Source organism: Indicator indicator, chromosome 10 (genome assembly GCF_027791375.1).
Source record: "Indicator indicator isolate 239-I01 chromosome 10, UM_Iind_1.1, whole genome shotgun sequence".
Classification (NCBI taxonomy): Eukaryota; Metazoa; Chordata; class Aves; order Piciformes; family Indicatoridae; genus Indicator; species Indicator indicator.
Window position 1 is genome coordinate 19,194,997 of NC_072019.1, and position 20,203 is coordinate 19,215,199.

Genomic DNA, 20,203 nt, shown 5'->3' on the forward strand with positions numbered 1-20,203 from the left:
TTTTTTTTTCCTTCCCCATTTTTCCCTCCTCCTCCTCTTCCTCCCTGCTGCGGAGCCGAGCGCCAGCGTGAAGGATAAATAAAAAGCGAAGAGGAAGAGGCTGGGGAGGAGGAGGAGGAGAAGGAGAAGAGGGGGGAGGAAAGAAGAAGAAGAAAGCGAGCAAGAAAAGAAAGCGAGGAGCCAGGCGGCCAGCCCAGCCGCGCCGCTCCCGGCAGCCAGGGCAGGAGGCGGCGGCGGCAGCGGAGTGGGGGCCGGCGGCCGGCGATGGATGACCAGCCGCGGCTGATGCACACGCACAGCGGGGTGGGGATGCCGGGGCACCCGGGCCTGTCCCAGCACATGCAGGATGGACCAGGCGGGGCGGAGGGGGAGGCAGGCAGGAAGCAGGACATCGGAGACATCTTACAGCAGATCATGACCATCACGGACCAGAGTTTGGATGAAGCGCAGGCCAGGTGAGAACGACGGAGGGAGGGGGCAGGTGCCGGGGAAGTTTCCCCCGCGCCCCGGCCCGGCCTTTGTTGTCCGGCTGGGGAAGCGGGCCCGGTCGCGGGGCGCACCGCGCAGCGACGGGGGCTTCTGCCCCCTAGAAATTCAGGGAGGAGGAGGGAAAAAATGGAGACAAGTTAATCCTTTCCCACCTTCCTTTTTTCTCCCCCCCTTCCAACTTCATGGCGGTTTATGGGGGGTCGCAGCGCCCACAGCCCTCGCACTCCCCATTCCCTTCTCTTCCGGGGGTCCCAAACTCGGGCTCGGCCGGGGCAGGCGGCCTGACTATTCCCAGCCTTTTTTGGGTTGGGGGTTCATTGGAGAAGGAGATGGTTGGTGGAGCAGGCTTTGGTCTCCTCCAAAAGAGGGACAAAGTGTTGCTTTTTTTTTCTTTCCTTTTTTTTTAGGGGCGTTGATAATGTTCTTTTTTAAAGGTCCTGTAGTGGTGTTATTTATAAGGCCGTGGGTTTTTTTGCTTGGGAGATGCACACCATCTTTTCTTCTTAATTGCAGAGGTATATAAAAAACAAACAAAAAAACCCGCTGTGAAAGCCGGTAACCGAATTGCCCCAGCTTAGAGGAGTGCAAACCTAATCTGCACCTTCGAAGGTGCCGGCAAAAGTTAAGAGAAGGGAGGTGGGGGGGGGAAATAATGCCCAAATTTAGGGCACATTAAAGGAATAATAATTAAAAAAAAAAGGTTGCCCTGAATTGCCTAGGATATATAGGAAATGCAGAGCTGCTAGGTGTGGTGTCCATACCCCTGGCATTTATACCCCGAGCTGGAGCAGATTGCTAGAAAACATTGTTCCTAGAAAAACGCGCTGCCCCAAAACTTGCATAGTAAGAACTTCCAGAAGGGTAAAAGCAGCCCCTAAACCTCAGTTTACATCCTCCCACTTCCCCAGCCTGTAGAAAGCTGCTGCTTACTGAAAAGGCTTGTTGCTGGGCTGATCTTATTAATTTTTTTATGTTCTCGCAGGGGCAGAGTAGGTGTGAGGAGGAGGAGGAAATCATGCACTTTCTCCCCAGCCAGACCTGGGGCAGTGGTGGGATCATCCTTCAGAAGGTTGCAGGAATTGTGCATGTTTTTGCTTGGATAATTTAGTGTAGTTAATCAAATCAATAAAACCAAAGCAGAATAGAGCTAGAAGGCTTTATGGGTTTGCCTTGCTTGGCTATTTCAGCTGTTTCCTCACAGTACTTTTTTAATTCTTATTTTTAATGGTGAGCTGCCAAGCACGCCGTATTTATCAGTGGTGTTTGGTTTTGTGTTTCCTCCATCCATCCCACTATTCCATGGTTGTTTTGCTGCCTCTTCTCCTTCTTTTTTTTAATGAAGTTCTGAGAAGATGCGAAGTGCCCGTGTTGTTTGTAGGAGGGCCCCTACAGCATATATACGTGATTTGTGTGTACCCAAATGTCTGCACCCATCTGGGTGTGCTGATAAGGGGATGCTGTGGTTCTGCAAGGGTATATACCTTTGAGAGACTTCAACAGATACATAAATCTTTTTAACATGTTGTGGGTGGTGGGGTAAGTAGTGTGAATGTTTGCCAGATGTTCACATCGTCTTTCGCGTGTAATTTCAGTTGGTAAACAGAAATCCTGTAACCGGTGCCTGATGGCAACAGCCCTTTCTACAACTAGACCCGTAGCTAAATAATTGTATGGCTTAAGAGGAAAAAAATAAAATCATGCTGTTTCTTTGCCTCGGCGGGCACATGGTGTGTTTTAAAACCGACCCCTGCACCCCCAGCTCTCCCCTCAAAAGCCACACAAGAACGGTCAGCTCTGCAAGAGCAGCCGCCGAAGAGAGAGGCGTTGAGTAGCATGCCCTCCCCTTCCCAGAAGCAGCCGGCTGTGTTGCTTAAATGTGTTTACTGTCCCAGTTGTAAATAATTAAATTTTAACACCTGCAAATAAGCTGAGTGTAAGTAGCATGGAGGCAGAAGAATGGGTTTCTCTCTTCATCCCCGGTTCTGTGCTCCAAGTTGGGTGATAAAAATTCCCCGAAATTGACAGCTCTAAGCAGATTATGTTTCCAGTGCTGGGGCAAAAGTGGGGTTATTTCCCCTCTGCCTTGCAGAACGAGCCTAATAAAGTACATGGCTCGCTTTAACGTTGGAGGTGTGAGACAGAGCCTCGTAGTCTGTATTGAACAAGACAGTTGAACCGAGCTTGGCTCCCAAAAGCTTCTGGCTTCGGCTCGGTGCATTGCCTGGCTCGCACCGTCGGTGGGAGCCGCTCGGTGGCAAAGGCGATTTTCAAACCATTCCTAAACTGGCATAATTCATCTCCTCTGCACTAGATAAGTGCTTGCTTGCAGCACTGGCACTCAAGTGCTAGCAGGGAAGGCAGTGAGGCCGAGGAGGCTTAAAGGTAGCCCCCCACCTCAGTACGCACATGCCAGCTGGTGTAAATTTCGAAAGTTGTTCCTTGTGGTGACATCCTAACCTCATCTTCCCCTCTTTTCTCTCCAGGAAACATGCTTTAAATTGCCACAGGATGAAGCCAGCCCTTTTTAATGTCTTGTGTGAAATCAAAGAAAAAACAGGTAGGAAACTGATGATGTTCGTTCTGTGTTATTTTTTTTTGCTCTTTGAAGGTTTTATTCTACCAAGTTTGTGGCCCTCCCTCCTGGTGTAGCAGTACTGAAGTGGGGAGAAATAACTTGACGGCATTTAATGCTTCTGGGAGTGGACTTGCATGGTGTGGTTTGTGTCTGGAAGGGAAAATATTATGGCTTAATTTCTATTGTATAGCCTCTTTTTATTTATTGCTTTTTCTGGAGAGAATCAAAAATCAAACCCTTTGCAATTCCTCTCTTGCTCTCTTTCTTCTGTAAGACATGGCACTGTTTAAAAAATAATAAATCTTGAAGTACAGAGTAGAGGCGGTGGGGGGAAACCCCAACAAAAGGATATTGCACAATTTTACTATTATTCCTATTCAGGTAAATGAAGGTTTCTTACTTCTTTTTTTAAAGAAGGGGTTAAAATGCCCTTGTCTGCCAATCATCCAGGCTAGCTCATGTAAGAGCGAGTTGTCAGTTGCCTTTAGTGAAAGCAATATATTAGATTGTTAGTTACTTTAGGGTACTGTTGTTTTATGGCATGGGGTGTTCGCAGGCTTCTAAAGAAGCTAATGGCATGAGAGCCTTGGTTCTGCTGTTTCCCACTTTCCAGACCTCCTACCATGTACTAACACACTTATAACACATCCCAGGGGGGCATTTAAATTTTAAAAGCAACAATTAAAAAATAGCAGTCATCAATCAAGGGTGATCTTAAACAACAGATGCTCGGGGAAGGACATTTAGCAACATGCGCCACTTACGTATTTGTTGGAATATTTTTTTTTTGTTATTGTTATTAAAGAAAAGGCAGTGGGGGGGTGTGTTGGAAATTCAGTGAGGAGGGGTGAGTTCATCTCTGCTGTTGGCTTTCTGAGACAACCAGAGTTGGTCAGCAGGCTTTTCCATGCTGATCTAGCTGCCTTGTTTGAGCAGGCTGCAAAGTACTTGGCTTCTTTCCCCCCCTCCCCTTTTACAACAAGGACTGTAACAGTCAATAATTCATATCTAAACCATATAAGCAAGGGCATGACATGAATGAAAGTGACAATAAATATGATTGCACACCCAGTTGATATACATTGATAGTTACACATAAAAGGGGAACAGCTTTCAGAAACCTGAATCTGGGTCTTATTTATTTTTTTCTTTCTTAAACATATATATAAAACCTCCTAGTGTGAGCAGCTGATTGAAAATACAATTACATGACTCTTGCAATATATCTAAAATGACTAAGGGGGCCCTTTGTTAAATGTTGTTTGTGCAGTGTGTAGCCCAGACAAAGCACCGACCGATGGCATTCGGCTCTCTGAAGTCCTCACGGCTGTGTGGCCGGGTCTGACCTTCCAGAGGAGTCCTTCCTTACAGAGTTCCCATTAATACCAAGCAGTGGGTTTGGTATGGGAACCTCCATGCAGTTTTTATTGTGTAATGTGAAGAAGACTGCCTGCAGAGAAATTTTCACCCCAAAAAAGAAGAGCCACTAACTCCTTTTCCTTATTTGTTCTTTCTGTATTTATTTTGTGTGAGCCAAAGAAAATGCTTGGCTGCCTTTTCTCCACATGTTCGATACTGCTTACCTTGCCCATGCAGGGGGTGCTTTTTGTCAGGGTAACTGGTTAATCCCAGCTCAGCTTTACTACTGGTGCAGTTGCAAAGTTAAGGGGATGGGGAGTCTGTTAGGACCAAAACCTGGTGGAAAAGCCAGGTGACCTCTGATGCTGTGGGATCCTAGCAGGATGGGGAACTGTACATGTCCACAGTGACTGGGTGGGTGAATTCCCATCTGCTAAGGAAAATTGAGACGGATGGTGTAGAGTGGAAAGTGCTGCTTGGAAATGAAGGATTTTCAGGTGTCAGCTGGGGCTGTTTTAAGTTTTGTGTTTGTTTTTTTTTTTTTTTTTTAAGTCTGTGGTTGTTGTGCTTGTGATTGCTGGGGTTGCTGTATAGAGGTCTCCAAAGAGGCTGAGTTTGAGATGGCTTTTGGAGCGTTGTTTATCTACCCCTGGATATGTTTATGGTTGAATCATTTTACTTTGTAAATGCAAAGACCTCCTCCCCTCTCCCCCATCTATGTCCCCAAAAGTCACACTTTGTAAAGAAGCAAATGACCAGACGGTTTTGTTTTATTTCTTTTGTATTTATTTATTTTTAATTATTGCTCTGTGGGCCCAAAGCTAGGAAGAAGTTAGCCTTGTTTTTTTTCTACAGCTGAGGGTACCGGCTGCTTCTGGTTGCTTACTCCTTCCTTGAGGGCAGCGGTGTGAAAGTTGAGCCAACTTCTCTTTTCCCGCTTTCCATTTTTGCATGTGTCAAGTTTTGAAATCCTGGTGATTGTTTGTGGTCACTGGTGGGTGTTTGAAAGTGCATGTGTACATCTTCCCCCCCGGCGTTATGATGTGCAGAAATGTGCATTCGGTTACCCCGCTGGCTGATTTAAGTGACTCCAGAGCCTAACGGAGACTTTACCACTGTCTCTCGCAACATTATGGCTAATATTTCATAGCCTTAACGTTGTCTTGAGCAAACCCAAAGTGTCCATAAAGTTCTTAGAAAAAGAGCTCGTCTTGGATTGGTCAGAGTTCCCTTTTGCACTTGAGCTCTTCATTTATTTTAAAGCATTTATAAACACTTAAAAAATCATAATATAATAAAAAAGCTCAGTGGGTTGTCTTTTGTCTGCAACCTGGAGATTTTCTTTTGTGGTGATGTCTGTTTAAAAGTAACAAAAGTTGAGAGGCTTGATCTGAGCAGGAGCACATGGAGGTGGGGGAGAAAATTGCTACTTAAATATACGTATAAGTTGTTGGTGTTCATTTGGTGTATTTTCACTTGCTCTTGGTTGCTTTGTTGTGAGGGAAGGGGCAGGACTGCCTTCAAATGGCTGGCTGGCTTTTTGGAATAATAATTATGGAAATGGGAGGCATTGTTGTCCTAAATACAATTGATTTCTCCATCAATAGGGATTGAAATTGGAAATTGTATTGCTGATTTATAAAAAGTTTGAAGGCAGGGGTAGAGGCTCTGTCTTTATGGCCTTTTTTTTTTCCTCCCTTGTTTTTTCTCTCTTTTTATTTTTTTTTTTAAGCTGTTCTCTGCATGAGCAGAATAGCTAAGCAGAAGAATCAGGCGAGGTGTACGCAGACGTGGGGTCCTTGGATGGCAAACTGGAAAATATCTGCTGTCAAAATGCAGCAGCATCTATTTCAGCTGTGAGCCTTTCCCAACTCCCATCTCGTTCGATGGGGACCGGCAGAGAGACTGAGCGCAGGATATATGACCATTTAATCCGATTTCTCCTCCTTAAGAGCTTTTCCTTTCCTTTCACTTTCTCTGCTCTTTTAGGGGAGGTGTGAGGGCATTGGGCAAATTCTGCTTCTTAAAAAGACCCTGACTTTGTATTTGAAAACCCTGAATTTTATTTTCTTATGCCCCCCCCCCCCCCCCCCACACCTCCCCTCCCTTGCCCCTCTGTCTTGAAGGAATTCAGGTTTAAAAGAAAAATGTACGTGCCACCGATGGGGGGGATTTATGAAGTGGAATATTTATAGACAGCTCTGATTAGCTGTGCAATTGTTGTTGAATAATGGGTTTGTGTTTTTTTTTTTTTTTAATTTTAGAACATAATAGCTATATAAGGTGCTTCTTAGCTACCTTTCCCTGTGTATTATCTTTGCCAAACTTAACTCAAATCAGATCTTTGGAGGAGGTAGGATTTTTTCCCCCCCTTCTTTTCTTCCTTAACACCCCTTTGTTCTCTCCAGCTCTGTGTTCAATTAACACCCCCATCGCAGAACTGTAGTCTTTTTTTTAATGTCTGTTACTGTATTTCACTTCTGACACCTCTCTTATTATTCTTGCCTGCTATTTCTCTTTAATATAGCAATTACGATATAGGGTTTCTTCCTTCCTCCCTCCCTTTTCTTCTCCCCCTTCCCAACTAAAGTCCCACCAAGAGCAACACAGGGAGAATAGAGCTGGCCATGATACAATGTTTTTGGGGTGCAGGACAGAGTTGCAAGTGGGATACACTGGCAAACCCAAAGTGCCTGGGATGAAGTTTTTTTGCAGGGCAGGATGGGGCAGCTTGCTTCCTTCCCCACCTTCCTTGGCTCTTCTCTAGGGTTTCAAATCCTGTCCTCCTTATCCTGCATTTCCACTGAATTTTCCCAAGGCACAGGGGAGAGTTAAACACCCTGATTTGAATTTCAGCACAATTTGTGCACCTAAGGCTTTGTTCTGCTTCTGCAAAAGCTCATAATGCGAGTGCTTGCAGGGCATCAGGGTCCCTGCTCTGCACTCTGCAGGTTTAGTCCGTGCCTGGCTGCTCTCCCTCCTGCCCTTCAAAGGGGAGGAAGCCTTTGCTTTGCTATTTATTATTTTTTTCCTTTAGTTGAAAGGCTTTGAAGGCAAAAGGGGTGCTTTTCTCTCCTATCTAGGCAGGGTCTGTGGGGTCTATAGGGGTAAGAGTCTGCCATGACCCTGGCATGGCTGCTCTGTGTGGGAAGTAAAACATTCTGGGAGAGCAGGGCCTCCAGCCAGCGCTGGCCGAAGAAGCCTCTGGCTAAATTGCTTCCAGAAACCTGATTCCTTCAAAGGAAAGGAGGGAAGGGAATGTGCAAGGGGCTGGAAGATAGGGATGGTTTGGGAGGGAAGGCAGCATTTGGGAAACTTTGGCTTGGTGATGGAGTGCTGTATTACTGCATGAGGGATGACTGCCTCTCAGGACTGACTGGGAGGAGATGGAAACCAGTCATCCTGATGGGAATGGGGACATGTCCAAGTAGGTCCTGATGGGTGGAGGGATCAGGGTGTTCAGGGTAGACCTGTGTCACTGCAGCAAGTCCTTTTTCCAGACTCTCTGCTTTCAGTATGGTGTTGTCCATCAGGGATTTTCCAGGGATGGGTAACTTTGGAGGACCAGCTTGCAAGGAGATTTCTCGTTTTCCTTTTCAATTCTATGTATTTTTTTTCCTCTCCCCTGGTAGCATGTGGTTGGAGCTCTTTGAATGGAGCAGGCTTAATTAGTTTAATCAAAATTGGCCTCCTGCTATCCTCCAGGGGAGGAGATGGGAAGCACAGGCCTGCCAGCAGGCTCTTCTTCTACCTCCTCTTCGTCGGCCCTGCTAGCAAAGCAGAGAAACCAGGCCTGGCCCTAGTACAGTGTTACCTATGCTGAGGGACTCCCCACAATTTAGGGAGTGAAGGAGCAAGCCTGTCTGGTTTTGCTTCAAGGCTTGGTGTTTTGGTGTGTGTTTTTTTTTTTTTTTTCTTTTTCTGTGGGTGCCTGATGTTGAATAGACTTTGCAGTGACTGTAGCAGACTGGGAAGATACTCTTGGAGTGTCTGCTGGGTCCCATCACTACCTGCCCATCTGTTTGCTAATGGGGGATGGATGGGCTTGTCCTCCTGCCCTTTTCCCATGCTCCTGAGTCTCCCAGCCTTTGCATGCACCAGCCTCCCCAGGTTTTGAGTAATGGTGACTGTTGGGTGCATGTGTCTGGGGAAGGAGGGTGCTGGGGAGGTGCTGTGCTGACAACCTGCTCTTCAAAATGCTACCTGCTGACAGCCCTGGACAATGCACAGAGGCAAAGGAATCTTCATATTCAGTTAATGCATGCCAGAAATATACATGCATTAACCAGAAGTGTGCATAAATAACAGCTAACCAGAGCATCCCCTGATGTGAATGTGTTGGGTGCCTTCCCTCTTGCCATGGGTCTCTCTCCAGTTCATCTCCCCTTGCCTCTGCCTGGTCTTAGCAGCAGACAAAGTGGTGTGGGTGAGACCAGGGTAAGAGATCTTTTTATTTGGCCTTGTAGCTCCAAATGAGAAACTCAGAAGATCTTTCAGGCCTAAATTTCTCCAGGGAAAAACGGTTCAAGTTCCCTTATTTGAGACCTGCAAAGGGATTTCCCCCTTGGAGTGTTGACTGTCTGCAAGCAGAGCTTTTCTAAACGATCTCAAATGCTGGATTTATTCCTGTTAGCAGGCTCGCACGCTGCGTGCCGGCCCTGGGTCTGAGGGCAGCAGCTGTAAACAAGACGCAGAGAAACTCTGAGACAATTTCATCATGGCTTGTTTGTTGCTGTTTTTTCAGTTTGTGTTTTGTTCTGTTCCCCCCTGCCCCAACCCCTCCTGCCATCACAAGGAAATTACTGCATGCAGCAATTCTTTAGAGTGGTAGGGTGGTGGTTTAAACACAAATGGTTTTGTTTGCAGTGAGATACACTAGGCTGTGCTGCTGGTGCTGCTTCTGCTGAATCAGAGCTAGGGATTTTGGTGGGGAGAAGGGAGGAATTTGGAATTCCTTCTCTGCCTCTGGTTCAGCACCTAATTCCCCAGCTCCTCCTTTTATCTAGGAGGTTTCTGCCTTCTCTGCTAATGCAAAGGGTTTTGTGAATGCTTGGAAATCTATTGTGAAGTGTTTTGCTACTGTTTTATTTTTCCTTCCTGTACTTGGAGCTGGGGTGCTTCAGGAGGCAGGAGAGCCTGTCTTACTTGCTCTGTGCACTAGGGGGTTGGCTTACAGCTGGTGCAAAATGCCAGGCACCCAGTTGGAACAGAGGTTGACTTTGTGTCTGAAGATGTGTTATTTTATTTTTTCCACTTTTAAAATGTTTTTTTATTTCTATTTAATTATCCCTGCCTTGCATTTCCATGGCAGGTTTTTTTTTTAGACAGCTGGTGTCACCCTTCTGGTAACACATGCTTTACTTTGCTTTGGGAATTTTTTGGGGGAAAGGGGGAGCTGAGTCACAGACTCCAGGACAAGATGCCCCTGCTGGGCTTCATGCTTTTGGGCTGAATCTTTAGGCTTTTGGGTGCTGGGCAGGGAGAAGTGATGCTTCTTTGCACTGTGAGGATGTGCACTGTACAGCATCTAGCACTGGGGAACTCAGTACTGGGCTGGGGTTTGGAAGAAGGTAATGTGATTTACAGCAATGGATCTGGTTAATAATCTCCAGCAGCTTCTGTATACTCAGGGGCTGCTTGTATTCCCAGCCAGGTGTTTGCAGACCGGATCAATATGGCCCTATTTGCATGGGGCTGTCCGTAATCTAATAAACCAACCTCAATCTGCGTCCTTTGCTTTCCTTAAACATCCACCCAGAGATGATCCCACTCTGGTTGGACTGGCAAGTGATCCCCATGGTGGGAGAAGCTCTTTGTGGACTATGTGGACCCTGGGCTACCAGCCTGGGGTTGCATGTGGCACCCCGATGTTGCCAGTGGGTACTGGGTGCAAGACTGTAAGCTGTAGCAGAGCCTGGGCTGTGTTCCGCCTCTGCTTTTTGGGTGTGCCAAACGTTTGTGGGTGCTGCATGGTGCTTTGCAGACTGCAACCTCCCCAGTGTGCTCCAGAGGCATATTGACATCGGGGGTTTTCCATGAAATCCCTCCTCTTGCCATGTTGCCTTTGGGGAGCATCTGCTGGGAACCCTATTTGAAACCAAAATGATGGTTTTGCAAGCTGGGCAATCAGCAGCTTCTGCTGAAAACTGTCTCCAGAGGTGTTTCATCCCCCGGCAACTTAAATAATACAAGGTGGCGGGCGGTATAGGGATAAATTACAGAAAGCCTTGGCCTGAGGAGGCTGTGGGCTGAATACGTTTAAGTGCGGTGTTGTCAGGCTGGTAGCAGGGCTGGGGAGGGACTCAGGTTATGCTTTCTTCTAGTGCTGAGGATTGGTTTGGCTGGAATTACTGGTTTGCAACTGTGTCGATGTTAAAAGAAGTGGAGTGGGGGGGGGGGGCAAATAGAACTGAAGAATCAAATCTCTCAGCCTTGTATTTGTGAACCCTGCCCCTGTGTGTATACATATATATTTTTTAAATTTATTTTAAGCTTGAACAGAAAGCCACCTTTACCTGCTCCTTTTCTAGTGGCAAAGGTGAGGTGGCAGGAGAACTGGCAGCAGGATGGAGGGGACAACTGCTGGGGAAAGCTGCCTCGCAGGACTGCTGTGCCTGCCGAGGAGCAGTGTGCTGTTAGTGCTTCTTGGGGTTTTGGGGGAGGTTGCCAGCACAGATAATAGAAATCCCCCCTGACACCTAGGGTGAGCAGCACATTGTCACTGTCCTTTCCCTGCCCAGCGTTTTATTTATAGAAGCCTTTCCCAAAATAGCTTTTTTGTGTGCCCTAAACTGGTAGGCTGTTTCATGTATGCCACCACCATCCCCTACCCTTCAACCTCTTTTTTTTATATTAAATACTGATAGATTAAAAACCCTTGGAACACCCAGTGCTGTGAGGAGCCACTCTAATCTAAAGTGTTAACTTTGCCATTTTATTTCAGACATGGTGAGAACCAAGCAGAGCTGCCTTTGCAAGTGAGCTCAGTTGGTCTAAATGCTGGTTGTTAGATTTTTGTTTCTTGCCTGAGCACAAGCCCAGAAACTCAGTTCATTTCCACATCCCATTTTTGGTTTTGCAGGCAGTAATTTGTAACACTACATTTGGCCCAACCTGGCTGGCCTGCCTGTCCTCGTTACCAGAAGAGGAAAATCAAGTTTCTCTCCTGGTTGGATAACATTTTCAAATTCCAGAGTGATGTTGATTAGTAGAATTAGCAGTGGCAGGTTAACCAGCAGAAATACCCTTCCAGTTGTGAAGTGTTTGTTGCTGGTTGTTGCTCCTTTCCCAACTCCAGTGGTCCTAATCCTGGACATGTCTCTGCAGCATGGGGATTTTTCTCTCTTGATTCAGCACAACTGTTTCCTTTGACATTTGATATTTACAAGGCTGGAGCCAAAATGAAAGCAAATCTGCCTGTAACTCTCTAAAATGTGCCTTTCTAATTTCAACCTTCATGTTTCAAAACCCAAGCTGCTGGTGGGTGTATGTTTGTTTATACACATCATTTTTTTTTTTTTTGTCCTGTGCAGGGATTTTTTCTTTTTCTGGTGAAACATTAAGAATGATACAATACCTGGAGCCTCTGGATGGGCCAGTCTCCAGCTGTAAGCTTTGAATTTGGCTTTTAACTCCCAAGTCTCTTAATATTAAGTAGTTGCAAGTGTTTTAACTTAATCTTTTGTGTTTGAGAGGGGCATGTTTATACCCAAAGCTGTTCTTGCAATAATGCTGTTGCAAATATGGCAATAGTATGATTATTGCAAATCTCTAGGCAAAAGGCACAGTTCATGGGGTGAAAGAAATGAGTTGGAAGGAGTTGCAGCTGTCAGTCCTGACTTCATAGCACAGGACACAGCTTCCTCCCTGGTACATGTTGTGTGAAGCTTGTGCTTTCCAGAAGGTAGCTTGGTCTTGTGTAGGAAAGATGCAGGCAGCACCAACCTGATGGAGGTGATGCTTTGAAGGGTTAATGACCCTTGTTTTGCAAGGGGTCACCTCTATTTCTGATACGAATCTGTGAAGCTCCTGGCTGCTGCGATGGGCTGTGCGTGTGGCTGCTGAGATTGAGGAGCCTGCCGCGGCCCTGCTCCCGGTGCAGTTGCAAGCATGGGGGGAGCAGGTGGCAGGAATGATGTTTTTGGCAAATGTATTATTCCCCTGGAAAATCCTGGCTGTTAGATCTGGTCAGCAGATGTGAAGTGTCGATTGGTATCGGTGGTGGGAAGGGGAGTTGCAATATTCTTCACTAGTGGAGGAAAACCCAAAGAGCAATTCCCTGATTTATGCTTTCGGCGATGGGAAATGAAACAGTCTGAAGTGCTTTGCTTAGCAAGCTTTTAGCAGACCACTTCTTCCTCCCTATTTCATGCAGGTATTTCCAAAGAAGCTGTTTCTTGGCTTCATTGCTGGGGGGTGCAGAGGTGCCTGTGGGGCATGAACCCCTTAAATGCATCCAGGAGGCACAAAGCATTGAGTACGAGAGCAAGGAGTGAGCAGTGCCTGCTGTAGCTCACTCCAAAGCCCTGGTGCAATTCTGTCCCCAAGTGGTTGAAAAGGTCATTTAGCACAATAGCAAACAGTTAATTTTTATTTATTTATTTTTTTAAACACTCCCTCAAATAGTCAAATTAGCATCCTTCCCCTGCTGCAGGAGTTTCTGGAGGGGGTGCCCAGGGAAGGATTAGCAGCAGGAGCGCCTGGGCCTGGGCTGTTCCTCTCCCGAAGGTCCCTGGCTGCTATTTGCACATCGCAGGGTCTGCCTGCAGCTGGCATTTCCCTTGTTCAGTGGAATTTACTTTCTGCCTGGTGAGGGCATTGGGTAACATTTGTGCACCTGGGCTGCTTAAGCTGCGGAGGGGCTGGGGGATGCTGTGGAGAAGGTCAGGGGTCTCTGCTCTCCTCACAGGCAAAAGGGAACAGGGAATGCAGCTGACAGATATTGTATTCCTCCTACTAGGCAGCAAGTGGCGGGGGGAAATAGTGTTATGTATCGTGATGGTACCTGTGCAACCATCTGGATCCTGCTCTGATGTTGGGTTGATGTGGGCTTGGCCCTTGCTATGCAGAGCTCTGACCCTGCTCGGTTTCCTGTTGTGGTGGATGGATTGGTTGGGCAGCAGGTGTATGGTTGGTATCCATTGGGATAGGTTTGCGGCATTTGTCTGGGAGGGGTGCAGCCTGGGGTGGGATTTCTTCTTAGAAATGGCTCTTCTGCATCCAGATAGAAAGCTGTGGCATTCTGATCCACGGGTTCTCAGGGGCAGGATGACACATGCAGTAGAATGATGGTACGACTGAAGGTTTAGGGAGGCTGTCTCAGGGGCAAAAAGGGATTGTTTATCATGAAAAATCCACAAGCAGTATGGAAGGAAGTAAGACAGTGAAGGGTGGTGGTAGGGGAAGTCCCTGGTCTTTCCATGCTTCTTGGGCAGGTGGCAAAGTCCACATGGGTGGAAAGACAGCTTTTTATTTCCCTTTTATTGCAGTGTTTGGTTATGTTCTTTTGCAGAGGCTGGCTCCTTGAAGGGTTAACAGCCAGGGGCCAGGGCAGTAGGTGAGTGTTGGAGTTCTGTGACATCATGGTGTTTCCAGTCCCAACACCCAGTTGGGAGCTGTGGGCATGGCTAGTAGAGCATTTCAGTCCTTCATGCCAAGGCATGCAGCTACAGGCAGGGACGGTGGATGGACCTGCTTCATCTTTTGTAGGCTGTGATTGGGAAAGGAGCTGTGCAGTTAGGAGAGGTCCCTGTGGTTTGTGTTTGAAAGGATGCCTGCTGGAGTAATTTTTAAGCTGTTTAATCAGAAGACTCTGCTGATGAAGGAGGGTGCTTGTGTAGTGCATTTCTGCTTATTCCACATCCCCTTTTCCTGGTCCCTTTCACTTCACCTTTTTGGGTGAAGTGTCCTAGAGGCAGCCAGACTCCTGGTAGCACCCTTAAGTAGTGGTGCTTCCCTCCCTTGGGAAGCTCTGTCCAAGTACCTTCTAAACCTCTTGCCTGCTGCATGTAGTCAGCAGCCTGCTGCCTTCCTCTTGACACATCTTCTCCCCTTGTGCAGGTGCTGGTGCCGAGTTTGACTCTCGTAGTGGTTGCCCTTGCAGGCTCCTGGGGGAAGCCCATCCCTGCAGCTCTTTGGAGGCCTTCCTTAGGCTCAATGTGGAGTGTGGAGGAGACCTAAATAAAGAGCAAATGAGAAACATATAGAGACAAATGGGAATCAGATTTAGGAAGCAGACGAGACAACCCTTTGGAAAGGGCAAGGGGGATGTTTGCTTTAATCAGTCTCCTTGGGTTTCAGGCAATAATAAAGGAGATTTGTTTTCTTTAACCTTCTTTTCCCCCAGCCTCTTCTGTTTCCTTCTGGCCCTCTTTTTGTTCTCTTAATAGCCCTGAGTCCAGCAGCATCTTCTCCCTGAGCTCTCACCTTCTGCAAACGGTCAGGCCAATCCAGGGGACCTCTTGTCCGTGTTTGTTTTTTTTCTTTTTTTTTTTTTTTTTCCCCTCCCTTCTGACTAGCTCTCTCTTTTGGGAGCTTGTCATCTCAAGCCAGGCTGCCTTGGCTGGGCTGCTGGGAACAAGTCCTTGCCACCACCAGAGGAGCATTTCAGGCTGGAGTGAGCAGTGAAACAAACTCCTCCAAATGGGCTGAGGTTTTCTCTGTGGAATTGATTTGTCCTGGCATGCTCTACTGTGTACTTTAGAGGCAGTCTCTAGGGAACTGGCCACACTTGGAGGAGGTGAAAATTTCTCTGTTGGAGGTCTTGGGCAGTGCCTATGAGACACTTGAGTTACCTCCTAAAGTGCTGCTCTGGGATGTGTTGGTGGCTAGTGTTTGAAAAGGAGGACCCTGTCTTCCTGGCCTTCACAGAGGGGTTGTTCCCCTGCAGAAATGTGCTTCCTTCCCCTTCTTCCTTTTGTCCATGGTAATAATCTTGATGCATAGCAGGTGGATCGCAGGAGGATTGGGGCCCTATGTGGCTGTGGGTCAGTGATGCCCAGCCTTTGATCCCTTCTACTTCCAGGAGGCCTGGTGGTGAGTAATCACCCCCTAGCAGAGGCCAGAGTGGAGCTGGGATCACTGGTTCCTGTGCAGCTCTCAGTCTCCTGTGCTGAGCACTATGCAAGAGAAGTTTCTCCCACCTCGAAAGGGAAGGTGTGCCCAGTTGGGGATGTTTCACCAGTACCTTCTGTAGCTGGGCTGCTGCAGCATGCAGGGCTGTTGTGGTTGTGTCCTAGGCAAAGCTTTCTCATACAGCAATTTTTTTCCACTTATTGGTAGCTGGTAGACAAGGGATCTGGGATAACCTCTGGCATGTTCTAGTAGGTTGCTTTCACATACTCTCCTGGGTTTTGTAACCCACTTAATCTCTGATTTAAGTAAGGTTTCCCATCCTTGGAGAGTAAGGTCACCCATCCTGGTGAGATGTGAGAGAGAGGCTGGTGGTGAACAGCCTCCAGTATGACCATTGTAACATGTTCCAGGCAGAGATGTTCAGGGTGGCAGAGTCAGAACTGTGTGCCCAGTCAGCCTGTGGGGTGTCTTCTGTGTTTAGTGGGTGATGCTGTGCAGTGTGGTGAAGTGCTTTGTCCAGAGCATGCTTCACCTTCAGTGCTCAGCAGGTCTCCTGTGAAAGCTGCAGAGTTGCATGTGCAATTACAATTGTTTTCCTGTGTGGCTTGGCAGACCTTGCACATAGACTTTGCTGGTAATCCTCAATGGATGCTGTGTCCCATCCCAGTGCAGGCATCTTGCTGCTTGGTGAGAGCCATTCAGGATCAAGTTTGTGGTGCCAAGGAGGGGCTGATTCAGTTAACATTTGCAAGACTACCGCAGGGCTTTCCAGTTGCAAACTGGTTTGGCTCTGCTCTGAAAAGCACAGTGAAGCAAATGAGATGATTGTGCCCTGTGGTGGCATTTCCAGGTCCCTGAGGTCAGCACAAGGGAAACTGCCTCCGTGACAGTGCAGGGTGAGCATCTTCCTTTGTTCAGGGCAGCAGAAATCGTGGTTGCAAACCTCCACCCCAGTATGTAATTGCTCTGTGGGCAGTCATCTCGCCCAGGTCATGCAGGTGAGTGCCAGGAGAGCACATTGGTTCTTCAGTGCTGTGGATGCATCCCAAAGCTCCTGATCCTGTGCTGCATTTCATCTTCCCATGCTTCCAGAGAGGTCTGTGCATAAGATGCTTCATGTTGCTGCCAGCAAGCTTCCCTTTAACCACGCCACGGTGAGGCTTTTTTTAAAATTGTACTTTATTAGGAAATTCCCATTTGGTTGCTTTAAAAAGCCAGCCCTTGTGGCTGGCCCCTGGCCCACCGCTAACAGATTTGTTTGAGAAAAGGCTGTGTTGGCATCCTGCTTTATTGAACATGCCTCCTGGGAAGGCGGTTTGAATATCCTTCTGTCTCCTCGGAGCAGGGAGCTCTCAGGACTGCCTGCCGCCATGGGGATGGGGAATGCTCTCCTCTCCCTTTCCCTCCCACCGCTGCCCCTTGTTCAAGCCTCCCTTTTTTTTTTTTTTTTGTTAAACTTTCCAGAGGAGAGAGAGTGCTGTGCACCGTGAGTCCCACTCCATGCAGCTTTTCTTTCCCCACGGAGTTCATCCAAAGTTCGTATCCAGACGATGAACAAAGTAGCTCAGACCTTTTCCTGACTCCTCACCCTTTGTCCTCATCACTTAGTGACAGACAGGAATCAAATGCCACAGACAGGCTGACGGGATGGGGCTGTGTGAAAGTCCCTGGAGGAGGAGGAGTGGAGCTGGGTAGATGGGGGACTCATGTTTAAATTCTTCTCCCCCCTCCCTCGACAGAGGGAAGCTGCTTTTCCTTTGAAGGGCAGAGGGGAGGTGCAGGATTTTTTTACATTTTTTGTTGTTGTTTTGGCAGAAACCAGATAAATTTTTAGTGACAATAGACATAGGGAAGAAGGACCGGATGGAGTTAGCCTCAGTGTTTAGCACTGGGTGTGCCTCCCGTCAGGAGAGGGGAAGGAAGGGGCTTTGGGCTGCTACAGATCAGAGGGATGGAGGCTACTGGTCTGCCTGCATCACCTCTCTGCTGGACCAGGAGGCTTTGCTGTAGGGAAAAATGCGTGCACAGTCCTCGTCCCCCAGCTGTTTTTAAAGGCTGCATTGCCCTGGCTTGGTCTTCCATATTGCAAAGAAAGGTGGCTTGGTCTGGTTTTGGCTTGATCTTGCATCTCACCTGGCCTGACAGCTCCCCTTGGGGTAGTGGGTGGTACCCCACGGAGGGTGCAGAGGAGTGCAGTTTAATGTCAGAGGTCTCCCCCTGCCAGCAGGCAGCATGTGCAGACTGGTTTAGCTGGGCAGCTGCCTGCGTTGGGCTTCTCACTACTACCAAAAACTGGGAAGGGACTGTTTCCCAAGTTGGCATTGGTGTGCTCAAGAGACTGTCAGCAAGGGAAAGGAGCAAGGTAGCCTGTTTGTTCGTTAGCACTTGCCTAACTCATTCAGCTGTCAGAGTAGGATGACTCCTGATAGGTATTTATTCCTTTTCCAGATTTCCTTCCCACCATTCACCTGCTTTCCTTTATTTTAATAAAAAATGACAACAGTGAAGTCTGGAAAGTCCCAGACAAGGAAAGGATGGCAGCACTTCATGGCAGAGATTTTGTGGTAGCCAGGTTGGCTGTAACACGAAGTGTGGCAGAAGTTGGAGGATAAGGATCTCAAACCTCCAGGAAAAAGTCTCTATGAAATGCATGATGACCCTTTCCTTGGGACAGCTCCTTGAGGTGCTGTGATCCTGCAGAGAGCAGGGCCAGGGCTTTGCTTCAGTCCTAGATCTTCCTGTGACTGAATGTGTTGTCTATCTCTAGAAAGCAAGCATTTTTCACTTGGTCTCCTAAGGGCATCCTCCTGGTGCAGACGAGTGGCAGGCCTCCTATAATGTGTTGCTTCTTAACAGTCTCTGGAGAAGGCTCCAGAGATGTGGTGCGCAGCAGGTCTGGGGGATTTGCCTACTTGGGACCACCCTGTTGGCAAGGAGATGGGAATATACCTTGTACAGACCAGCTCTGTGCCTGACTGAATTCATGGGTGTATGATAGGACAGGAAGGGGTAATGCTGCTGTGAGAAACTGTTTACATTTGGCCCTTAAATCGTGGGAAGTACCCTGGAAGCTGTGGAGAGAGATTGGTCATGGCTTAACCAAGCGAGAGCAATGCTATCTCCCCTGTTGGAAGAGGAGAAACCAAATTGCTTTGCAATTCCCAGGAATGAGCAGGGAGCTGGGTCAAGTCTCTGTCCCCAGCCCTGGCTGCAGCATTTCACATGGCTCTGGCCACTCTCATCAAGCCTGCTGCTGGCTGCCAGGGCTGCTCGCAGGGGTCATCTTGAAGGCAGCAGGAAGGGGCTGGGGAGGTCCAGGTTTTGCCCTCTTTTGTTTGCTGATTTTGCAGAGCTTGCTGATCTGGGCCCTGGCCAGCTTGTCTGACTCACAGGAATCATTTCACGAGTCTCCTACACCCTCCATTACCTGATGTGAGTGCTTCCTGGCGTGTCGGCTCTCACTGCTGTGCCATCGCCGAGCAGCGGCCGTGAAGGAAGCTGTGCACTTATGCAGCTTGTCTGCTGCAGGCTGCTGCAGCAAGTGATGCTGGAAGAGGCTGGGGCCCAGGTCTCCCCTGTCATGCCTTGCAACATGCCCTTCTCTAGCAACCATCTTTTGTGGCCCTGCAGACAGTCTCTAATGTTTTTACAGAGACATTTGCTCTGTTTGAGAGCCAAAGTAAAGTTCTTGTTTAAGAGGAGCAAGCTTGGTGGTTTTGTATTGTCCCCTGTTCCCTATGCTGTGTTGCTGGTAGCAGCAGTACTGGGTGCTGTGGGAGGTAGTTTGGGGGGTTCACTCTCCTCTCACCTGGTTGCTGTAGGGCTGCTGTGCTTCTATTCATAAATGCAAGAGGTCAGACTCAGAGGAAGATTATGGCAGCAAGAAAGACCTTTTACTATCCACAGGCTACTTCCAGCACTCTCTCTGCTAAATGAGGTAGGTCAGGAGGAGGTGACCAAAGTCAAGTCAGAACTCCACATGCTGCAAACTCGGTCCTTGTTGAGCAAAGCTGGCTGGGAGACACACTTGGAAATCCCGTGTGTTGCAAGCTGTGAAGCCTCCTGGAGTTCCTGGCTTGCTGGTTGTGTCATGAATTATTTTTTCGCACACATCTTTCCCTCCTTGGTACCACAGGGAAGCGGCTGGGGCGTGTTCCTAGCCCAGCCTCGTACCCCTGCAAGGTGCTTGGGTTGGCAAAGGGCTGCTGTTGCATCAGGCTGGGCTGCACCCAGCGAGGGTGGGGGGAAGGTCCCTGCGCTTGCAGCAGCAGTATCACTCGGAAATAGTTCCATATTGTGGCTCCTCTGGGGGCTTGGGGAAATCTATGGGTTTGTGACTTGTTTCCATGTCCTACATGTGAATGTTCCCTCCTCCGAGTCCTGGTGACTTGCAAGGTTTGGGTGTTTAGTGGCTTTCTGGAAGCCCCAAGCCATGTGTGATGATGTGCAGGTGGTCTGTGTCTTAAGTTTGCAGGTACCTCATGGAGGGCTCTAGAGAACAGGAAGGGGCTGGTTTGGTATGATCGGGGACTTGCATTCCCAGAGAGCTATGAAGCAAACCTCTCCTATGGACTGGGTGCTCCTGGTCAGCCAGGCCTGTACAGTGGCAGGGACACGGTTTTAGGCTCTGCTGAGCAGGGTTGGGGTGGCTCCTTGTTTTGTGAGAGGGAGCTGCCAAAGGTCTCCACAGAGAGGGGAATCCGACGT

General features: G+C 48.1%; 1 protein-coding gene across 3 annotated transcripts in view; it reads left to right on the forward strand.

The window, feature by feature from the left end:
• Positions 1 to 264: 264 nt before the first annotated feature.
• Positions 265 to 20,203, forward strand: part of PBX1 (PBX homeobox 1) — a 129,414-nt gene continuing 109,475 nt past the window's right edge. For all 3 annotated transcript variants that reach the window (XM_054384088.1, XM_054384089.1, XM_054384091.1), the window contains exons 1-2: positions 265 to 455; positions 2,973 to 3,046. In XM_054384088.1, the coding sequence (XP_054240063.1) occupies positions 265 to 455; positions 2,973 to 3,046 (265 nt within the window). The remainder of the gene's footprint in view (positions 456 to 2,972; positions 3,047 to 20,203) is intronic.